An 18,487-nucleotide genomic window follows, 5' to 3' on the forward strand; every position below is an offset into this window, starting at 1 on the left:
GCAATGCAAACCAAATAAGCGCACGGAGACGCCTGGAAATTCGGCTCTCGGTCCACTTCCAAAAAAACTGTGGTGCGGTTCGGTACGACCCCAAAACACAAGGGTTTATGGGTATAAGGAGATGGATGTTGACATCTGATAGCCAGCAGTTCCTCATAAGCATAACAAAACAAAACAAAGGCAAACTGCAGTCCGGACTGATCCTCATATTCAGTTATTTCTTAACCAGAAATGGAAAATTACAACAAAGAGAGCAGACAAGTCCATCATGCTGAGCTAAAGTTGCAGGGATTTGCAGTGACAAATCGGATTTGTTTTGATGTTTTGTTAATATTTGATGTTAATTTTGGCAGCAATTGGATATTTGTTTTTGTATTAATCAAGTTCTTTCACTAAAATGCTTATTAGTTTTAGTTTAGCCATTTCATCCCATTTTGTGGTTTTGGTCGACAAGAATTCCTACAATGATATCAAAGCCTGAAGAAAACATCACTTACAAAGACAATTTTTTCTAGAAATTTGTGGCTGGCAAGCTGGCCATTCTCTTGTTGTACGTTTCAACCTACTTGTTAAGAGATGGTGCACTTGTGTTGGGAAAGCGTTGCAGTGTTGTATTCTAACCGGCAGCTGCACAGTGAAAAAAAGATTTCATCACCATTCATTATGCTGGGATCAAGAAAATAAATGGGTTGCAACAGTGTTAAAGGGGTCACTTCATGGAAAAACAAAACAAAGCTGATTTATTATGTTTATAATCTAACGCATATCCCTGAACTGTAAACAGTCCTCATTTGGTTTGAGCGTTATTGAGAGTTAATGATTTGAATTTGTCCTCCAAGTGATGTCATCTGGAGGACACTTATTCCTTGTAGAGCTAAGTCCAGCTCAGTAAAAAGATAGAAGAAGAAGAAGAAAAAAAAAATATGGCTTAAAGTCTCATTAAAATATGCTGGTGATAAAATAGAGTTTTGAAGTTAGGAAATATTTTTACATACTTGATATAATGAATAGGGCCTTTAGGAATTCTAATCAAAACAAAGCATCATAGCCAAATATTTAATGAACCAAACACACTGCAGTGTAAGTCTTTCTTGGAAGATTAACTACACCAACTTCACCACTATGCATTACAGCATGGGTGAAAGGCCAGTTTAAGGTATCACACACTCAAAAACAGACAAATTCAACTCGACTTGAATGAGTGTTGTTATGGTGTCTAGTTATCATTTAGTTATTGTTTATATTAAACAATGTTGCTGATGAATATTTTCTTTTTTTTCAGTAAAATTAACACTGACCACACACAAGCACACCAAAGCGAACACAGGCACAAACTCACATGCACACACACACGCACACGCACACACACATGCACACACACACATCAAGGCGCACCAAGCTTCCCGGGGACAGAAATGGCCCCAGCAATAATCAAAGACTACGAGTCCGATCCAATACTACTGACTCGGCGACTGAGAGGAGCAAGCATCTGTCTGACATGATAACCATTGATTTCCACGCCAATAGATCTCCATTCTCCAATGCCCTTCTCTTCCTATGCTATACACTCCCACATCAGTGGGTCTTGTTGAAACAGCCCTGTTAATGAGAGACACTGCCAAGCAGAGAGACTTCAAAAGAGCAAATCAGCAACAGGGTTTAAGCGTCCAAAAAGAATCTGGCAAGCTTTATGAATTCTTCATGTATTAGTCATATCCTTGAAACTTCAGAGGCTCAGTGGAGATAATGTGAGGTTTAGAGACATCCCCATGAGCGCAAGCGTACACCACAAACACACTTCAAGATACAAACTCGTTTGGACTGATTTAAATGCATTCATGAGGAGCTAGAGGACTTGTTTTCTGTTAGATCCTAATGGGCTTCAGTGAACTGAAGATCGCCCATGTTCTTAACTTGTAAAATGTTTTTGGCAATGTCACAACCAGATAATATCTGCTATACATTTAGCAAGTGGATGTTTTGAGTTTTCAGGACGAGTTGGTTTGCAAGACTTTTGCTGGAGCACTTATGAAGGATTAGTGTTGCCTTCTGGGTCAACACAAAGTGATGGAATCAAATGAGACCTGAGTCCCAATTCAAAATGTAATACATGTGAACAGAAGACATTGCATCTATTTTCTTTTAAAACAACCTGTGGTACCTACTGCTGTTAAATCTTGAAGGACAGAGGCAGTGGTTTACTTCAAGTTAACTTAAAGGGCAAAATTGTTGGTCTAGTGTGGGTTTCCAATTAAGCGGTCATACAGAGGATTTCAAGTTATCTCTATTTCGCTTCACCATCAGTTACAATAGAAAACTGCATGTACTGTGGCTAGTGGGTCATCAAAATGGAGAACACAGGAGCTTTGATAGCGATAAAGGACAAACACACAGATTTGGCTCTATTGAAGAAATTCAACAGCCCTTATCTACATTCCAGGCTGAAAGTTTGACAACATTTATTAAGACAAATCATTTGAACAGAAAGGTAAGTCTTGAATGAAAAAGTCAGCGTGCTAGCCATAGACATTAACGTTAGCTTAATAGTCAATCCGAGGTACATGGGATGGACTGCTGTAAAGCTAGCTAGCTAGGTTGCTACAGATTATGGCATGTGTTTGTGTCTGTCAGTGTGGTAAGTCTGTTTGTATCTAATGCAGATATTACACCTGAGGAGAAGGGGAATGTGTTTGGGCAGCTGAAATATGTCCCGTTTGATGGAATCCCCTTCAAAGTTCAGGGATGAAAAATTACAGCATGTCATCAGGGGAAGGACAAACATGCCCATGATAAACTGAGCTAACGTCAGTGGAGGAGTGTGTGTATGTGTGTGTGTCTCAGAGAGAGAGCAGGGAGTGTGAATCAAGTGTGGTTGACATAATGTGAACTCAGTTCCGACTATTACTATTCTACTACCGCATACTCACTTAATATTGTAATTTTAACAGCTAACAGACGCAGCGCACAGAGCAATTACCTTCGTAAATTGCCGCATCATTTCAGTTGTACTGATTGTGAAATCAATTGATAAATGTCAAACTAAGCCTTGTCTTTTCTCTCACCCCCCCTCTCCCAGACATAGTGTTTACATAGATGAAAGGCTTACAGAACTCTTCTATGGTAACTATGGTGACAATGCACTTCTGAGATGGCTTCCTGAAATCTCTCGGGTTGATTAGCCACCTGGTGGGTGGCCCTCTTTTTCGACACGCCATCATCGGCATCTAAGGTCCGCTTTGATGATACGCTGGAGACTGGGAGCTAGAGTAGGTCAGCGAAGCCTCATTCCCTGCATGCTTACGGGCAAGAAACCACTCTTTTATCAACGGAGCGATGAATATTTATGAGTTCATGTGAAAAAAATAGACAGCAAGTTATTTCCGCCCTGTTTTTGGACAAAATGTTCCTCCGTGAGCTCAATTTCATCGACACGTGTTGTTCTGCATGACTGGTTCAAGCCATGCCCGTTGCCATGGCGACTAAGTAATCAGAACTGACTTGCCCTTATGCCGTGCTTGTGTCATTTCGGAAGAAGTGGCAGAACAGGACGACACCTCGTCGCTGCAACCTGGAAATGTTCACACGTTTAACTCGGAACGCTCCGAGATGGCGAGCATTAAGTATAATTGCCATCATGAACAATTAACTTTAAAATCAATGACTGCAGCAGATATGGCTCTATTAGTGAAAAGTGAACATAACTGAATCAATCAAATTCATCCTGAGTTTTTACGCCACATTTCTCTCCTTTGTGGTCATAATTATTCCTCCTCATATTTTTTGCTCCCGACATCCAAGAGCACCTGTGGTTGTGTTGCAGATACCTGAAGCGCTCCTGTCACTATCTTTGTTTAGTGTAATTATATGGTGTTTTGACAGAGCATTTTTCCACTTCCTTGGCCTTTTAACTTGAATCATTAGAGATGTTTTGATTTCATAAATGTTTTGGCATTGGTACCAAAATAATAATAATAAATAAAGATCCTATTGCCAGCATCTACAAGTGGTATGAATGAAGAGTGTGAATCTTTGAAGTGTGTGAGAACTCTATGCAGGTTTCACACTGAGCTGCATACTTTTCTTCTCTGTCCTTGTCGGTGTCACTGAACAAGACCCTTAAACTAATTGAGTACTTTGAATACCATCTGCTTAGTGCTCCGAGGTCATCCTTAGGGCTTGATACAGGGCTTTTCAGACTCTATCTTCTGGCTGCAGTTTATGCACTTCTAATAAGATAAGATTAAACTTTAATGATCCCCATGGGGAAATTGAGCTATTGCTGCAGCAAATAGTAATATGATACAGCGAAAAATAAAAAAAAAGATGAAGAAGATAAATAAGAATATAGCAATAAAAGGGTTTATAAACACACAGCTGACATTTTCAACACGAGAACATGTTTGGTGAAAGAGTATGAATGAAAGCATGAAAAAGTACAGATTACAGGATGTGCAAAATAGTTAGTAGTATACATAAAAAAAGAAATATGTGCAGTACGAAATGATTTATAACAATTATATAAATTCTAAAAAAAGAAAAAATCAATACATAACAAATAAGAAAATGAGAATATGAAGAAAAACGTGAAAAATGTGCAAAAATGTGCTTGTATTCACATTAACAGGTCTACGGAGGGCGATGCATATGTACAGAAAGTCTCCATATTTGTGGATGGAGGTAGCATATGTACAGAAAAAGTATCCAAAGATATGTGCCGAGTCATATGCAGAGAATATACAAACATATGTGCAGATCAGAATCAGTGCAAGTGAATGTTGCCGAAATCAGACCGCAGCAAAAGAAGTGGAAAAGTGTTTCAGTGTTTTTGGCTGAGGCTGGGGCTGTTTGGACAGGAAGAGCGTGTGTGTACAGTCTGATGTTGGCACAAAAGAGCGCCTACAGGTCTCCGGGTTGCACCTCGGGGGGAATAAGGTGGAGGCTGAAGGTGCAACATAGCGGCATCAATGTATTTCTCTTCCTCCCTTCTGCTGCTGCCTCCGGGGTGTCCAGACTCTCTCACCAGTTCCTTTATCTCGCCTGCCCGCCCCACCTTATAGTGCTGCCTCCCCCAAAACACCTGAGCCTCCTGAGAACGGTCTGCTCTGCCCGCTTGTGTACAGTGCCTCCGTGTTGTCGGACTAGTCCAGGTTGTTGTAATGCATCCCCTGGCACTTGTGGGGCCGCACCACTTCCTCGCCCTCGATGGTGTCAGGGTATCCACGACCTTACTGACTCCGAGCTGCAGGCGGTTCTCCTTGCATCGCCCGACAAAGCTCTCCACCAGACTCCTATATTCCTCCCCCATTGCCCTCACTATTGCATCCCATTATAGAGGAGTCATCCGAAAACATTGGTTCCATGACCCAGAGTTCCACGAGGTTCCATGACCCAGAGTTGAATCTGAAGACGGAGGTGTCGAGAGTTTTAACAAGTTTTAAATTCCTCCCTGTCCCCAGCCCTGAAAGTCCTCTTCTTCCTATAGCGAGAATGTCTTTTTTTGTTGCCGTAAGGTAGTTGGAGAGACCCTCAATGTCCTCACTTTGTGGCCCATAAGGCAGGATCCGTGCGCCCAACAGTCCTATAAAGTAGTCTTGGGCGATATCCAAAATGTAATATTGTGATGGTGTCCCGCCAAAATATCGCAATATACAATATTATTGCAGCGGAGATGAGAGGGGGGTCGGCTGCTTTTTTTGTTGTTTTTTTCTATTTTATTTTATTTCTTCTAAATTACATAAAATATAGATATTCGATACCGGTGAAATATCGTGATACAGCCTCCAGACTCCAGAGACCATACACTCATAGTCTTTGTGACAATGGGCTGCTGCTGGACAACAGGCATGTGGATAACAACAGGATACCACCGTAGATCTATCAGCCTGCGATCTGATCTGCCGAGGGGAAGGGCAGCGGAGCCGCATGCGTCCCTCTGCACACCGCAGGTCGAGCACCTCGTTCTCCCTCGTCTTGTATTTCACATATTGAGTGAAATCTGTCAGAGTAGAGGAGAGGGAGGCATGGCTGAAGTCTCCCGAGATTGCCGCGAAGACGCTGAGATGTTGTTGTCTGTATTCCCGCAACAGCTGAGTAGATGACATCACACGCTGTGCAGAGCGCCATACTCACACTTTGTTCTGACAAGGGCGGACAGCTCATCTACCACGTGTGCCAGCGATCTCACGTTCCCCGCCACAACAGATGGAAGGTGGCGTTTAAATCTGCTTTCTCTCTCTCTCTCACCTTCGCCCCGGCGCTCTTCCCCCTCCGTCGTGCCAACAGCTCGGTGGGTAGAGTCTCCTGATCACCCTGGGCCGGATGCCGACCTTGGGGTGATCAGATGTTCCAGGACAACATACTTCCAAGTAGGACAACATACTTCCAAGTGGGACAACATACTTCCAAGTGGGACAACATACTTCCAAGTGGGACAACATACTTCCAAGTGGGACAACATACTCAACATACTTCCAAGTAAAGTAAGAAAAGCAATAAAAGCAGTAAAAAAAAAGTACTAAAATATAAAGAGAATCGAGAAAGAAAGCAATAGTAGGTTTAGGCACGCTTTGAGTGCTGAGAAAAAATATAAAAAATAGGAAATAGTAGACGTCCACTAGGTTGGCGCTATATTGGATAAACAGGATAAAATCATTATTAGGCAGCCTGAAAGTGTAAATATCATGAGAACCAATTGAAGTCTCTATGTATCATATTTTGTTTCCTCTGGGCTCAACTCAGAGCACTTCTGACTGTGTGAGTCCTTAGGGATCAACAGAATGAGTCTCCTTGAGGCAAAGTGCAGTTCACTTTAAAGTGTGTGTCTCCCGCAGGGTGTGGCTCCTTCAGAAAGTGCGCTCTTCTCAGGACACTCAGCAAGGCACTGCGCAGCCCGTCCCGTCTCAGCGCCACATGGCAAGTGTCGTGTCGCTGCAATAATAGGTTGTGCCTCATTGAGCAAGCTTATTGGATCTTCCTCAGAACTGAGGTAAGTGGTGTGCTAAATTGAATGCAATTCATAGTTTTTGGGGGGAGGGCCGCACTGCTATTACATTAGGTGGGAGAAAATTACATAGGCAGAGACAATATTGCAGCTGTTCAAGCGTTACAAGACGCTCATGGCCTTAGTGAGATCACATTTCAATCACTTCAGCAGTCTCAGGTGATTCGCTGTAAATGAGGACAAATGAGAAAATTAAAATGACATCCTTCGATTTTTGGGCCATAGAACCCAGAGCCATTGCTAATTGAAATTTTCAATCACACAAAAGAGAAGAGAGAGAAAATCAAAGCAAAGGTAACAGAAGCGGCAGACCTGTATTAACTCGGCCACTGATGAACTTATCTGCCGTCAATAGAGCTGAAGCTTTCACATTTGGGACAACTCTTTTCTCACGCCGCAGCTCAAGGTCCATTCAACCTGGATTTCTATAAAGCACTATTCAGAATGACTGACTTTACTCTTTGAATCATCTTGTACTATTTCAAGATCACTGACTTCACTCTGCAGATGATCAAAAACACTGCAAACGAGCTGTGAGTTATGTCAGTTTCATGTTGCAGTTGTCTCATAACAGGCTCAGCAACGCTAAACTGATCATCCACAAACTGGCAGGTTCATTTTCATCAATAGACTATTATGTGTCTCTTCATATTTAGCAACAATAATGACAAAAAAAACTGTAATTAGAAGAAAATATGGAGGCTTTCTTGAATAATAACAAATGATTAGTGTATACTGAGCATATACTGTGATGCCAGCATCTATTTTCTTTTCCAATCACCAGAGACAGGCAGAGCTGCTCCTGTGGACACTGAGAAGAAATAACCTTCCCCTGCCTCATTGTGCTTTTACCCTTTGGCCAGCTGCAGACTGTCTTGAAGGATCCACGACTTAATAGCTTTGAGAATGAAAAGAATGGGTGCTGCTCAGTCTAACACAAAAAAAAAACTTTTGACTTGTGTATGCAGAGGAAACTGAAAAACATAATCCCTAATGCATGCTAATCTGTTGACACAGTGTGAAGAGGAGCTTGTGGCTGCTTGGAATCTAAATGGACGCTGTTTGTTTTTTGCGACTCCTACACATTTTCCATTTAAAGTTCCGTACTTTAGACCTTTAGTTCTCGGCTGGGTTGGGAGAATTCGGTTTGTGTTCAATATGATGTGTGCTGATAGCGGCTGGGCAACGTGATTGTCGACGACGCTATATCACTCTAAGAAGATTACGCTTCACAACAATATACCAATATGTGAAATGACAGCAGGTTTACAGCCACATAACATGTGCGTTGGGGTTGAACAACTGTTTTTTTTCCCCCATACGATGCAATTCCTCGGCTATTCAAAACATTTTTTTTTTTTATTTTCATCTTCCAGACTTTACAATCCTCTGTAAGAACCTGAGCTTTTGATTCAAGGCATTATTGGCTTATCAAAGCAATGCATTGACTGAGTCTGTTTGTAGATTTCTTGCCCTCGAGTCATTCTGCATCAGTTCTGCTTGAAGTCCAAAGTGTGTGTGTGAACTCACCGTTGACCACCACAGCGATGTCCACGAAATCGATCTCGCCGCGGGCCTCGACGCTCGCCTCGCAGCGGTACACACCCTCATCGGCCTTCGTCACCTGATGGATCTGCAGGTTGTTGTTGGGCAGCACCTGGAACCTGCCTTCACAGCATGGACGGACAGAAAGACAGAGCGAGAGAGAGAGAGAGAGAGAGAGGGTAGAGGAAAACGACAAAAGAACAACAGTGTATGATAGAGAGAGAAGTGAGATAAGAAAGTTAGGAAAACAGCAGAGGAAAATTGCAATCTCCACTCTTCAATAGTCCGACTGTCAATCTTCACTTCGGCACATTTACCTGATAAAGTCCACATAGATAAACGCTGCGGCAATTACAGTTCCAAATAGCCTCTACTCTTCCCCATTGTGGCCACTCTGAGATTGGCCAGGAGTGATGAGGCCTCTATCTCATTTCTTCCCAAGCAAAGATATTTATAACCGTGCATTGTAATTAGACCGAAATGATCAAAAAAAAAAAAGAACAAAAAACATCTTCTCCAACTTTCATCATCGCCGTGGCACCGAAGATTTGAATTTCAATTAAAAAACGTGACAGATTCAAGGGGTCACTTTTTCTAATCAGTGCTCAGGCATACAATCTGTCTGGAAGGAGGATGGGGGAGCGGTGTAGGGACTTGTAAATGAGGGAAGAGGAGAAGAGGAAATAATGAATCGCAGTCTACCGGTTCTTACCATCGGCCCCTGCATTCGATCACCGACGACATAATATTACTGAAACCGAATCTGTCCTCTGAGTGCCTCTCTACCTCTATCTCTCTTTTCTCTGCAAATTAAGCAGACCACCCCCCTGATATTTAACACCATCACAGGGACTGGAGAGGGTGGGATCGCAGCGCGCAGCTATAAAAAGGATCCGCATGAATATTAGATCAAATTTGACGCTCTGCTGAGATGACTGACAATATGTGTAATTGTGAATTATTGTAGGTTGGGTTAGCAGTGCCACACACATAGGCTACACCCGTTCTCTCTATGTTGAGAGCTGAAAATAGCTTGTTTTCATAAGATGCGGGGTGCTGGTTTGCAATTAATCCCAGCGACATGGGAAGGAGCATCATCCCATGTCACCATCCAACTGCTCTATAATCCATCCTCTCAGTAGCTTGTTAACATGGTTTCTGTCCAAGATACACGCCTCCTCCAGAGCTGATGGGGTTTCTATTCATAGAATTTGATATTCTTGTCTTATTGTGAGCCCAGACAAAAGAAGGAAATGGCGTTTCCTCGAGAACGTTTTTTTTTTTTTTTTTTTTTTTTGGCACACTAGTGCGCCTTTTCAATGAGTGAGAGAATTGGGCACATGAGAACTCGTGAGCGTTTTTCCGCTCAACGCTCCAGTGTATTTGGCAAGTTTACATTCAAAATGTTATCCTTTACAGATTACTGGTTACTTGCCACTTTCATTACCAACATAATCCAATGGAATAATCAAGTTCAGCTACATCATCTGGTAATGTTGAGTTACTTTCAGTTTACTTTGTACTAGTATCTACATTCTCACATTTTCAGTGATTTTTTCCTTTTAAACATGTTTTTAATCGCCTATTTTTGCCTAAGTATCTATAATATGAGTACTGTGTCTTTGTTACAGGTTTGTTTATCTATATAGCCTTTATCACATGCATGTGTCAAAGAACTTTAGAGAGACTGAGCCTAACCTAGATCTAACTGATCAACAATCAATCATAGAACAGAATGATATAGGTCAGGAAAAGCACAAGACACACAAAAGTTACTGTTTTTGTAATCCGACAACTGCAACTGTGCTGTGTAATTGTGTATTTCAACAACTGTAACTGTGGTTTATGTGATCTATTTATTCCCCAACCTTGGTATCTGGCCAAAGGAGGTATAAGAATGCAAAAAAAGGCATTATATGATGCAGGGTTAAATCAGGGTCTCCCTCCACTCTATACCCCTCCCACAAATCGTCTTAGTGTAAAAGCAGGTCATGAAGACTTACTGTGGTGCTCCTCGGTGATCTCCTTGTCCTGGTAGTACCACACCACTACGGGCACCGGTGAACTGATGACATCACACACCACCTCCGCCGTCTCGCCGTGGCGGAACTCCTGTGGCGACTCGACGTCCCGAAACGTCAGCCTCTCTATGAGATCAAACAAAATGGAGATGGCATTTTATTCAGTGAGCATTCAGGGAAGACAATTTATGGCGGGCCTGAACATCAAAAGGAAAAAAAAAATTTGCTGTGCTTTCACTGTCCTGTTTCACTGTTTTGAAATTGAATTTGGTGTTAGGGTTTATGTTGTTTATTAAATTTGCATCCAATGTAAGAGTTTTCATCTAGGTTATATCCCTCAAATTAAGAGTTTTCTATTCAATTTTTGGTGTTTGCCTTTTGAAGTTGTTTGCTACTTTTGATGACAACATAGGTGAAAGTGTTGGGATGCAGCGTGCTGTGAATGAAACAGAGAAAAATTACTTCATCATTTATCTGTCCCAAAGAAAACTGTTGGCGCAGAAGTGGACTGCATATTGCTTACTAGCAGTCATGGGCATCAGTTTTGCTGATATGAAATCTAAACCCTACTCATTACTTTGGATCTTGAAAACACACGAAAAAGCGCTTAGGCAGCCAGGACACAAACTATGTGAGACAAGAGTCTGAGTTAAAATTATTTAAATTACCCCTCTCTCGCACCTGCCCACTGGGTTGCCAGGTTTCTGACATGAGTACGTTTTTGTTGCTCTCAGTGGGCCAGTCACATTCCCTTTGAGACTATATTATAATTATAACTATATAAAATTATATGATAGCCTTTTATTAATTAGCATATTATATTGACTTGCATCATTGCATTGTTCATTCTTTCAGCCTATAATAGGCTACTCTGTGTTTTTATTTGATTTGATTTGGAAATGGCTTGAGGCCTAAGAGGTTGCCTCTACTGAATGCAATATCAGTTAGGCTAAATAAAATGAAGCTGTTGTCTTTATAGTGGCTACTGAATGAAAGCCTAATCAAAACCACACAGTGCTGCTGTACTTAGCCTTTCCTCCACAGCAGACATGGAGGAGTAGATAAGAACATAAATTGCTCATCTTTGTAGGGCAGAATGGGTCTAATGTTTGTATGGTTTCTCTTCCCTGAGTATTTACTATTGTCATATTTCATTTGACTTTTTCAAAAGAGGCATCAAATTCACTGCTTCTTATTGGGGGAAGGATGTCTGTGGGTGACCTTAAAAAACACCTAGCTCTCCTCATAGGTAGGTTAGGTTTTCCACAATCAAGCAAAGCCTTTTCATGCCATGCTTTCCAAATTGGACCTGTTTTGTAACCGGGCAAATGAAACACATAGTAGAGTGTTCTTTGCAAATGGATGGATAGCTTTCACTCACGAAATCAACTCAAACAAAGCTAAATCCTGTTTTCTGGGACACAGATGAGGCGATTTTGATGAAACAGCACAGGAAACAGAAGGGGGGCCGTTTTACTAGCTGCCAGTCACAACCATGACAAAAAATCAATGAGCAGAGATATTCCACAGCCTCTGTTTGCAGAATTAGACATAAACACGGCCAGCCTTTGATTCACTCTGTCTTGGTTGCAGGAACGGTTCAATAATACATTCCACCCTGTACTGGTTTAAAGCTCTGTGTTGCCACTTGAAAAAAACATGGTGTTTTGACAAATTGCTTTTATGAGGACACTGTTCTTGGACCAGCGCTTCTCCACAAACAACACTTGATCCTTCTCCGACCCTGTTCTTGTTCGGATAGCCGGCTTTGATGTGTGTGTGGGGTGGGCACCGCCAGCTATGTAACCACCTGCTATCATCTGTGTGCTGTATTGTGAAGGTGTGAATAAATCAACAACAGCTCCCCTATTTATTTCAGTCCCTTCCGTTAGCAAGGTTTCGGTATTAGCATTTTACTGTGTGATTTATGCCAGGCTGCTCCCTAAAATGAGCTTTCTCTCCCCGACTGCACCCTCCGCCGCTGAACGTGTCTGGCATCCTGCCGTCTTCATTAGCTTCGAGGGTGCCATCACACGTTTTTGTCATTCATTCCTTTGTTTTGTTTTCAATTTCCCCTTGTGTTTTTTTTTTTTTTTTTTTTTTTTTTTTACTTCCGAAATTTTTTGCTCTTTCCCTCTCTCTCTGTCGCCTGGATTCGAACACTTTGGTGTCACTTGTTGGTGCTGCTTGTATCCATTTCCTGTCTCTTTTGTAGTCACACTGCTTTACAAGAGAATCAGTAAGGGAAACATGCTCTCCCCAGTAACACTCTATTGCACACTTGACACTGGCGGATTGAGAATATACTCAGCACTCCGGAGTTTCTCTTCCGCCGTTTGCCCACACATCACTGCGAGGACAATTGTCAAATATGGTGACGAGCCAATTTCCCTGGAGCCCTCTCAGCTGGGACGCAGACTCGTTCCTGTCTTTATTGTTCGCTTTTGCCTGTTTTCTGAAATGGGCTTGTGCAACATTACGTCTTTGCCCATTAATAAACAGATAGGCAGTGCAAGGAGAGAACAGTTGAGCTGGCTCAGACATTGTACTGACTTACGTTGCTGCAAAAAAATCTCCATCTTAACAAGCCATTTAGTCTATTATTGAATCCTAAAATCACAATATTCTTAAAGCAAGTGAAAAAATCTGCCAATGGGGTTACATCATTTCACTTGTTAACAATACAAATCAAGTTGTTTCCAGAATTTTGTAGAGTCAAGCATCGTGAAACTGCATTGGAAATAAGTGGAGTTATCTCACCCCACTGGCAGAATTTTTCTCTTGTTTTAAGAAAAAATAAGATTTGAAGGATGAATATGAAACTGAATGACTTGTTAAGATTTGCAGTGCATTCTGAGAAAGCTTCTGCAAAAAAAATACGATGTTAGATTTTCATCTTCCACATTTATGTGAGACAGCAAAGGACAAAAACCTATAATGTGAGCCTGCACCTTGGTGTGCCATGTTTATATATACGTATATTGGGAAAACAAACAATTCACAGATGATTTATCACTCCATGTGGCGTGAGTATGGCGAGCCATCATGGAGATGTCAGGAGCTACTGAGAGAATGTCAACAGTGTGTCTCCCGCAGGTCATGAATTCCATGTAGAACATGAGCGTTCTTGTAGCGCGCGGGCCGCCGCACTGCCCGAGGAGTCCTCGCCCGCTCCGACTGCGCGCTGGCAGAACGCTGGCTGGAGCTTAAGGCAGGTATTCATCCGCATGCTGCTCATGCAATCTACACGAGGGCCTCGGTGAGTGACGCCTGGTTGCCATGGAAACAATGGTTTTAGGAGCTGGTTATGTGGCGAATGAGGCGAGGGCTGGGTGGTGGCAGGTGTGATTGAGGCTGTGATGTCTCGTCTAATGGTTCGCAGTGAGAGGATGAAAAAGGCAACCGCGCAACAGGGGGTGATTTGGAGTGTGTGTGTGTGTGTCTGTGTCTGTGTGTGTGTGTGTATGCAGAGGAAATCAAATCCCTATACCCTGACTTTTTCTCCAATTAAACTTGGGAAAGACTCCTGATCAAAGTCCCAGGGTATTTGGGTTATTCACGACTCGGAAATCACTTTTCTTCAAGCGGCTTGATTCTTATGCAATCTTTGTGTGTGTGTGTGTGTGTGTGTGTGTGTGTGTGTAGGTGTGTTTGCATGCGTGTATGTCAATGCTAATTTCCGTTAGCGGTGACTGTGCTACCCTTGGTTACAGAGACGTGTGTATGTGTGCAGGTGTTTTCTGCCAAGAATAGAAATGACGACAGACCCAGGATGCTTTGTTGTCTTTAAAGCAGGATCTGCTAACCAACATGTTAAATGGAAGTTTTCAGGCTATTTTCCAGGCCTCATTCAAATGAATTTTGAACGCTACAAACTCGTCCAGCTGCATCCGATCTTGGTGATTCATTTATATTCTGGTTTTCATGGCGGTCAAGTGCTGAATAACCCCCATGTTAAAACTAAGTGGAATATTGCTTTGAAAGAGCGAGCTGGTAGGGGTTTAGGTAGGATTCAAGGATTCAAGGACGCCTCGACAGGACACATGTGGCAGTTGACACACATCGGTTGCTGTGAGGATGGAACCTGGGATGCGACAGCCTCTCTAACCGCTAAGCCCCCTCGCCCCCAGAGTAAAGCCTGTAACGTTAAGTTTTACCCAGGAAATAGTGATGGCTCAGCAAGCCAGGTTATCCTCAGTGCCATCCCTCATTATGCCTGGCAGGATCCAGGTCCCATGGCATTACTAGCTGTCATTACACTTTAATCACTAGAATGGATGTAGCACACACACTCGCACAAACTCACACACAAAGTCAAACTCATGCACGGACACACACTCTCTATACCGGTGTGTGGCTGTGGTGAAGGTGGGAATATGAATGGGCTGGCTATCCTTCTGATCAAACAGTAATGGAAGCGCTGTATTCTCCTCATGTCTTCACATGTCTAAATCTCCTCAGGAGGAACACATGCGCTGCCCATGCCGATGAATCAAGCATCTGCATCTTGCAAGTAAATGGTAGTGTGTGTGTGTGTGAAGCGAGAAATGTCCTGAAGTCAGACGTTCATAGGTTTTTATGTTATCACCTGTGTGTGTGTATCCGTGTGTGTGTGTGTGTGTGTGTGTGTGTTATCTGTCAAACTTACGGTAGATCTCCAACACAACGGTGGCCTCTTGGCTCTGGCCGCCGGCGTCGGTGGCCTGGCAGCGGTAGATGCCCGCGTCCTCGATGATGGCATTGTAAATGACGAGTTTGGAGCGTGACGTCTCCGTGTGGAGCGACACCCGCTTGGACGGCACGATGCGCTCGCCCTGGGGGTTGAACCACTCCAGCCTCACCGGCTCGCCGATAGCTGGGGGCGAGGTCAGAGAAAAAAAAACAGATAATGTTGAGCGAATGCTGAGCGACCGAGAGACAACCTGCTTCTATCTCTCAGAGCAGGAGCACAGGCCTCCGATCAAGGACGTCTCATTAATTTTTTACTCTTATTTGACCAGACATGAACATGTCATGATTTCATTCACCTTTTCACATTTACATTCACAGTTTAGGGGAGGGAAAGTTACACACACACACACACACACACACACACTCACACCTGGGAGCTGTCCAGTCCAGTTCAGCATCAGTGAACTGGACAGCACTGCTGCAGGAGCGGAGGTTTCACTGCCTGCGGGCACTTTACACATTACTTCCTTTCCAGGAAGCTGCTGTTGGCTTCATTTTCTTAACTGGTCCAATGATTTGAACCTGTAACCTTCCGGTCCCAAGCTTGTTTTTGAAAACATTCGATTGCCTATGATCTGAATGGTAAAATTGAGTGAGAGTGCCAGGCGGTTGTTGTTTTGACTTCTGAAACTCATTTTGAGATTCACTTGGCATCACTGTGCACCTAGTCAATCACACAAGGTGGAAGTTAATAAGTCTAGTGTCTTTGTACTTTGTGTGATCAGCTGTCACAATTTGAAATGTTTTTAAGCCCCTGTCCCAAACCCTGTTATACAGAGTACGCCTAGGACTCCCTAGAAAGCAAAGTTGTACTGACTGAGTTATTCTGGTTACGTATAGTCTGGCCACTGTGTAGCTGAGATTCAATCAAATTCACTCTGTGAAACTGACAAACTCCCATAAAGCTAACATAATGAAAGCAAATAATTTGAGTTTTTGACAACTTTGAGCCACACACTTCCAGATTCTACAATAAGCTAAGTTGGAGGTACTTTATGAATAGACACAGTGCTGCCATTGGTAAGCTTTGAATGAGTTTCCTATTTCACTGTAGAAATGAATTGATATATTTCAGTAAGCTTTTACATTCCACTACTATGGGGTTTCATTCGCTTTGGTCCTCTGAACAGCTGAGGACCATCCAACGTTGTTGTTGGAACTTGTCGAGTGAACAGACGGCCTGAAATTATATGATTATGTCATAATCTTGGATTTACATAGCTAATAAGTCTGTAAAGGAATGGGGACATATGCAGGCTGTAAATTTCACTCTCATTTCCAGACACACAAATAAAGAACGTGCACGACCACACACACATACAGTACACACACACCCGCGTGCATGCACACACACGGACACATAACAAAGAAACAAATGGTGGGCCTGATCAAAAGCTAACTTGAATCCTGACTAAAGCAGCATCCATATGTAGCCTGTGAAACGTGAGCTCATCTGGCTACTGGAAACAGATGATAGGACCATCTGCAAGCACCAGGTGCCCTTTGCCTGTAAATTCTGCAAATAAAAGTGTCAGTGTGGAGGGTCACTACATGGCCTATCAATCAGCCAGAGCCTTGAATCTGGAGAGGGGAAGGACTGAGGCCTGTCCAGTCCCCGGGGGGAGAAGACATATTCCTGATTCAATTAAAGAAACAAAAGAAATAAAAGGACAAATGAGGTGACATGAAGTTTGCGACAGAGGTGCCTTGTTTAGGAAAATGGAAGTAGCCACCGTCACCTGAGATAACCCTACTCAGGGCAGCTATACAGGAAGCAGGTTTGTCACTTTAACACTCTCTGAATTTAAATAGAACAAGTAATGCTCTCCGCTCCCTCAGTAACTATCAGTGAGATGCCCTTGAGCAAAACATTTAACCACCAGCACTGGAGGGCTGTGGCGGTTCATCTGGGCAGCTCCCAGGTGTTACTGCGGGCGGACGTCGTGATACGAGGCAGGGTGTTACAGGGAAAACAGCATATGTGTGCAGCAAAACCTACAAAAACAAGTACAGATGCTCTACAGCCCCGCGGCACCGAGCAAGGTGTGCAGCATCAACTGTTGCTGCAGCTGAAGTTACTACAGTCCTGGAATAATCAGGATATCCACATCACTCACCCAGCGTAACGTCTAGAGGAACAGATCCACCCGACTCTACAGCTACGCTCCAGTAGTTTAGCTGTCTTTCAGCATCATAGCAGTCTGTTTGCCACAATGTTTCGTTAGCACTGCCCAAACTTCATAAATTCCACACCTGTTAGGCAAAACTGCTTTCCTAGCACAATCTAGGTGTAACTAAAACATTCGCTGACAAAAAAATCTTTTCACGCACACATTAGGTGCTGCAGTTGCAAAGCTTACACACATTAGCAAGACTGTAACACTGAGTGAGTGAGCATTACTCAATATGAGGTGAAAATTCAAACTCTGTTAAATGTTCACAATAATTGAACTGTAACTCACTTTTATCTTAATTAGATACTGCAAGTATTTTTTTCAAGTACCGCAAATTGGTTTTATAGTACACTGATATACAGGGGTTAAGAGTCTGTGACCTGAATTGAGGCTCTACCTCACAGAACCAGCATGCTAACACTGATCATCACTGCAATGTTTCACGTCAACTTTGAACATTCTGAGTTATGCGTCTGCTGTTCGTTACTTTCAAGGGCAACATATCTGCTGAGGCGATCGAACATAAGTATAACTAGAAACATATCAGCAACGTGTGACGCAGGTCCGCAGAAGATCCCTCCAGCCTTGCTCCCCTCACACGTGGCTTTCCGCCGGAGGTCCACGTGGTTCATCTGGGTACTTGTGAGGAACAGATAACTGTCTAGCATCGCTGCAGGCGTCTCTTTATACCTGTTAGCATTACAGCGTTATCACCTCTTACCATTTCGAAGCCTGTTGACAGCAGAGACAGCTAAATATGTTAAAGGTGATGCAGCTAGCATCATGACAGGCCATTTGCTTCACAGATGATCTGAGAAGACAGGAGCGTGTGCCATGCTGCCCTGTTTTTCACGCTCAGCCCTGCCTCTGTGTGTGTTTGTGTCTGTATAACTGTGTGAGTAGCTAGTCGAAATTTCTCTTTTTTTTTTAAAACTGCATTAGCGCTGGCATTATAGCTGATTCTTGGCGAGATAATACACAATGACTGGCAATTCTCCTGAAGAAAACTCATAGGT

General features: G+C 42.9%; 1 protein-coding gene across 1 annotated transcript in view; it reads right to left on the reverse strand.

Moving 5' to 3' along the window:
- ncam2a (neural cell adhesion molecule 2a) overlaps positions 1-18,487 on the reverse strand; it is an 84,763-nt gene that overhangs the window by 61,098 nt on the left and 5,178 nt on the right. The window contains exons 3-5 of the mRNA XM_078290970.1: positions 15,215-15,421; positions 10,549-10,692; positions 8,531-8,668 (exon numbers count right to left, since the gene is read on the reverse strand). Of these exons, the coding sequence (XP_078147096.1) occupies positions 8,531-8,668; positions 10,549-10,692; positions 15,215-15,421 (489 nt within the window). The remainder of the gene's footprint in view (positions 1-8,530; positions 8,669-10,548; positions 10,693-15,214; positions 15,422-18,487) is intronic.

Source organism: Centroberyx gerrardi, chromosome 21, assembly GCF_048128805.1.
Source record: "Centroberyx gerrardi isolate f3 chromosome 21, fCenGer3.hap1.cur.20231027, whole genome shotgun sequence".
Classification (NCBI taxonomy): Eukaryota; Metazoa; Chordata; class Actinopteri; order Beryciformes; family Berycidae; genus Centroberyx; species Centroberyx gerrardi.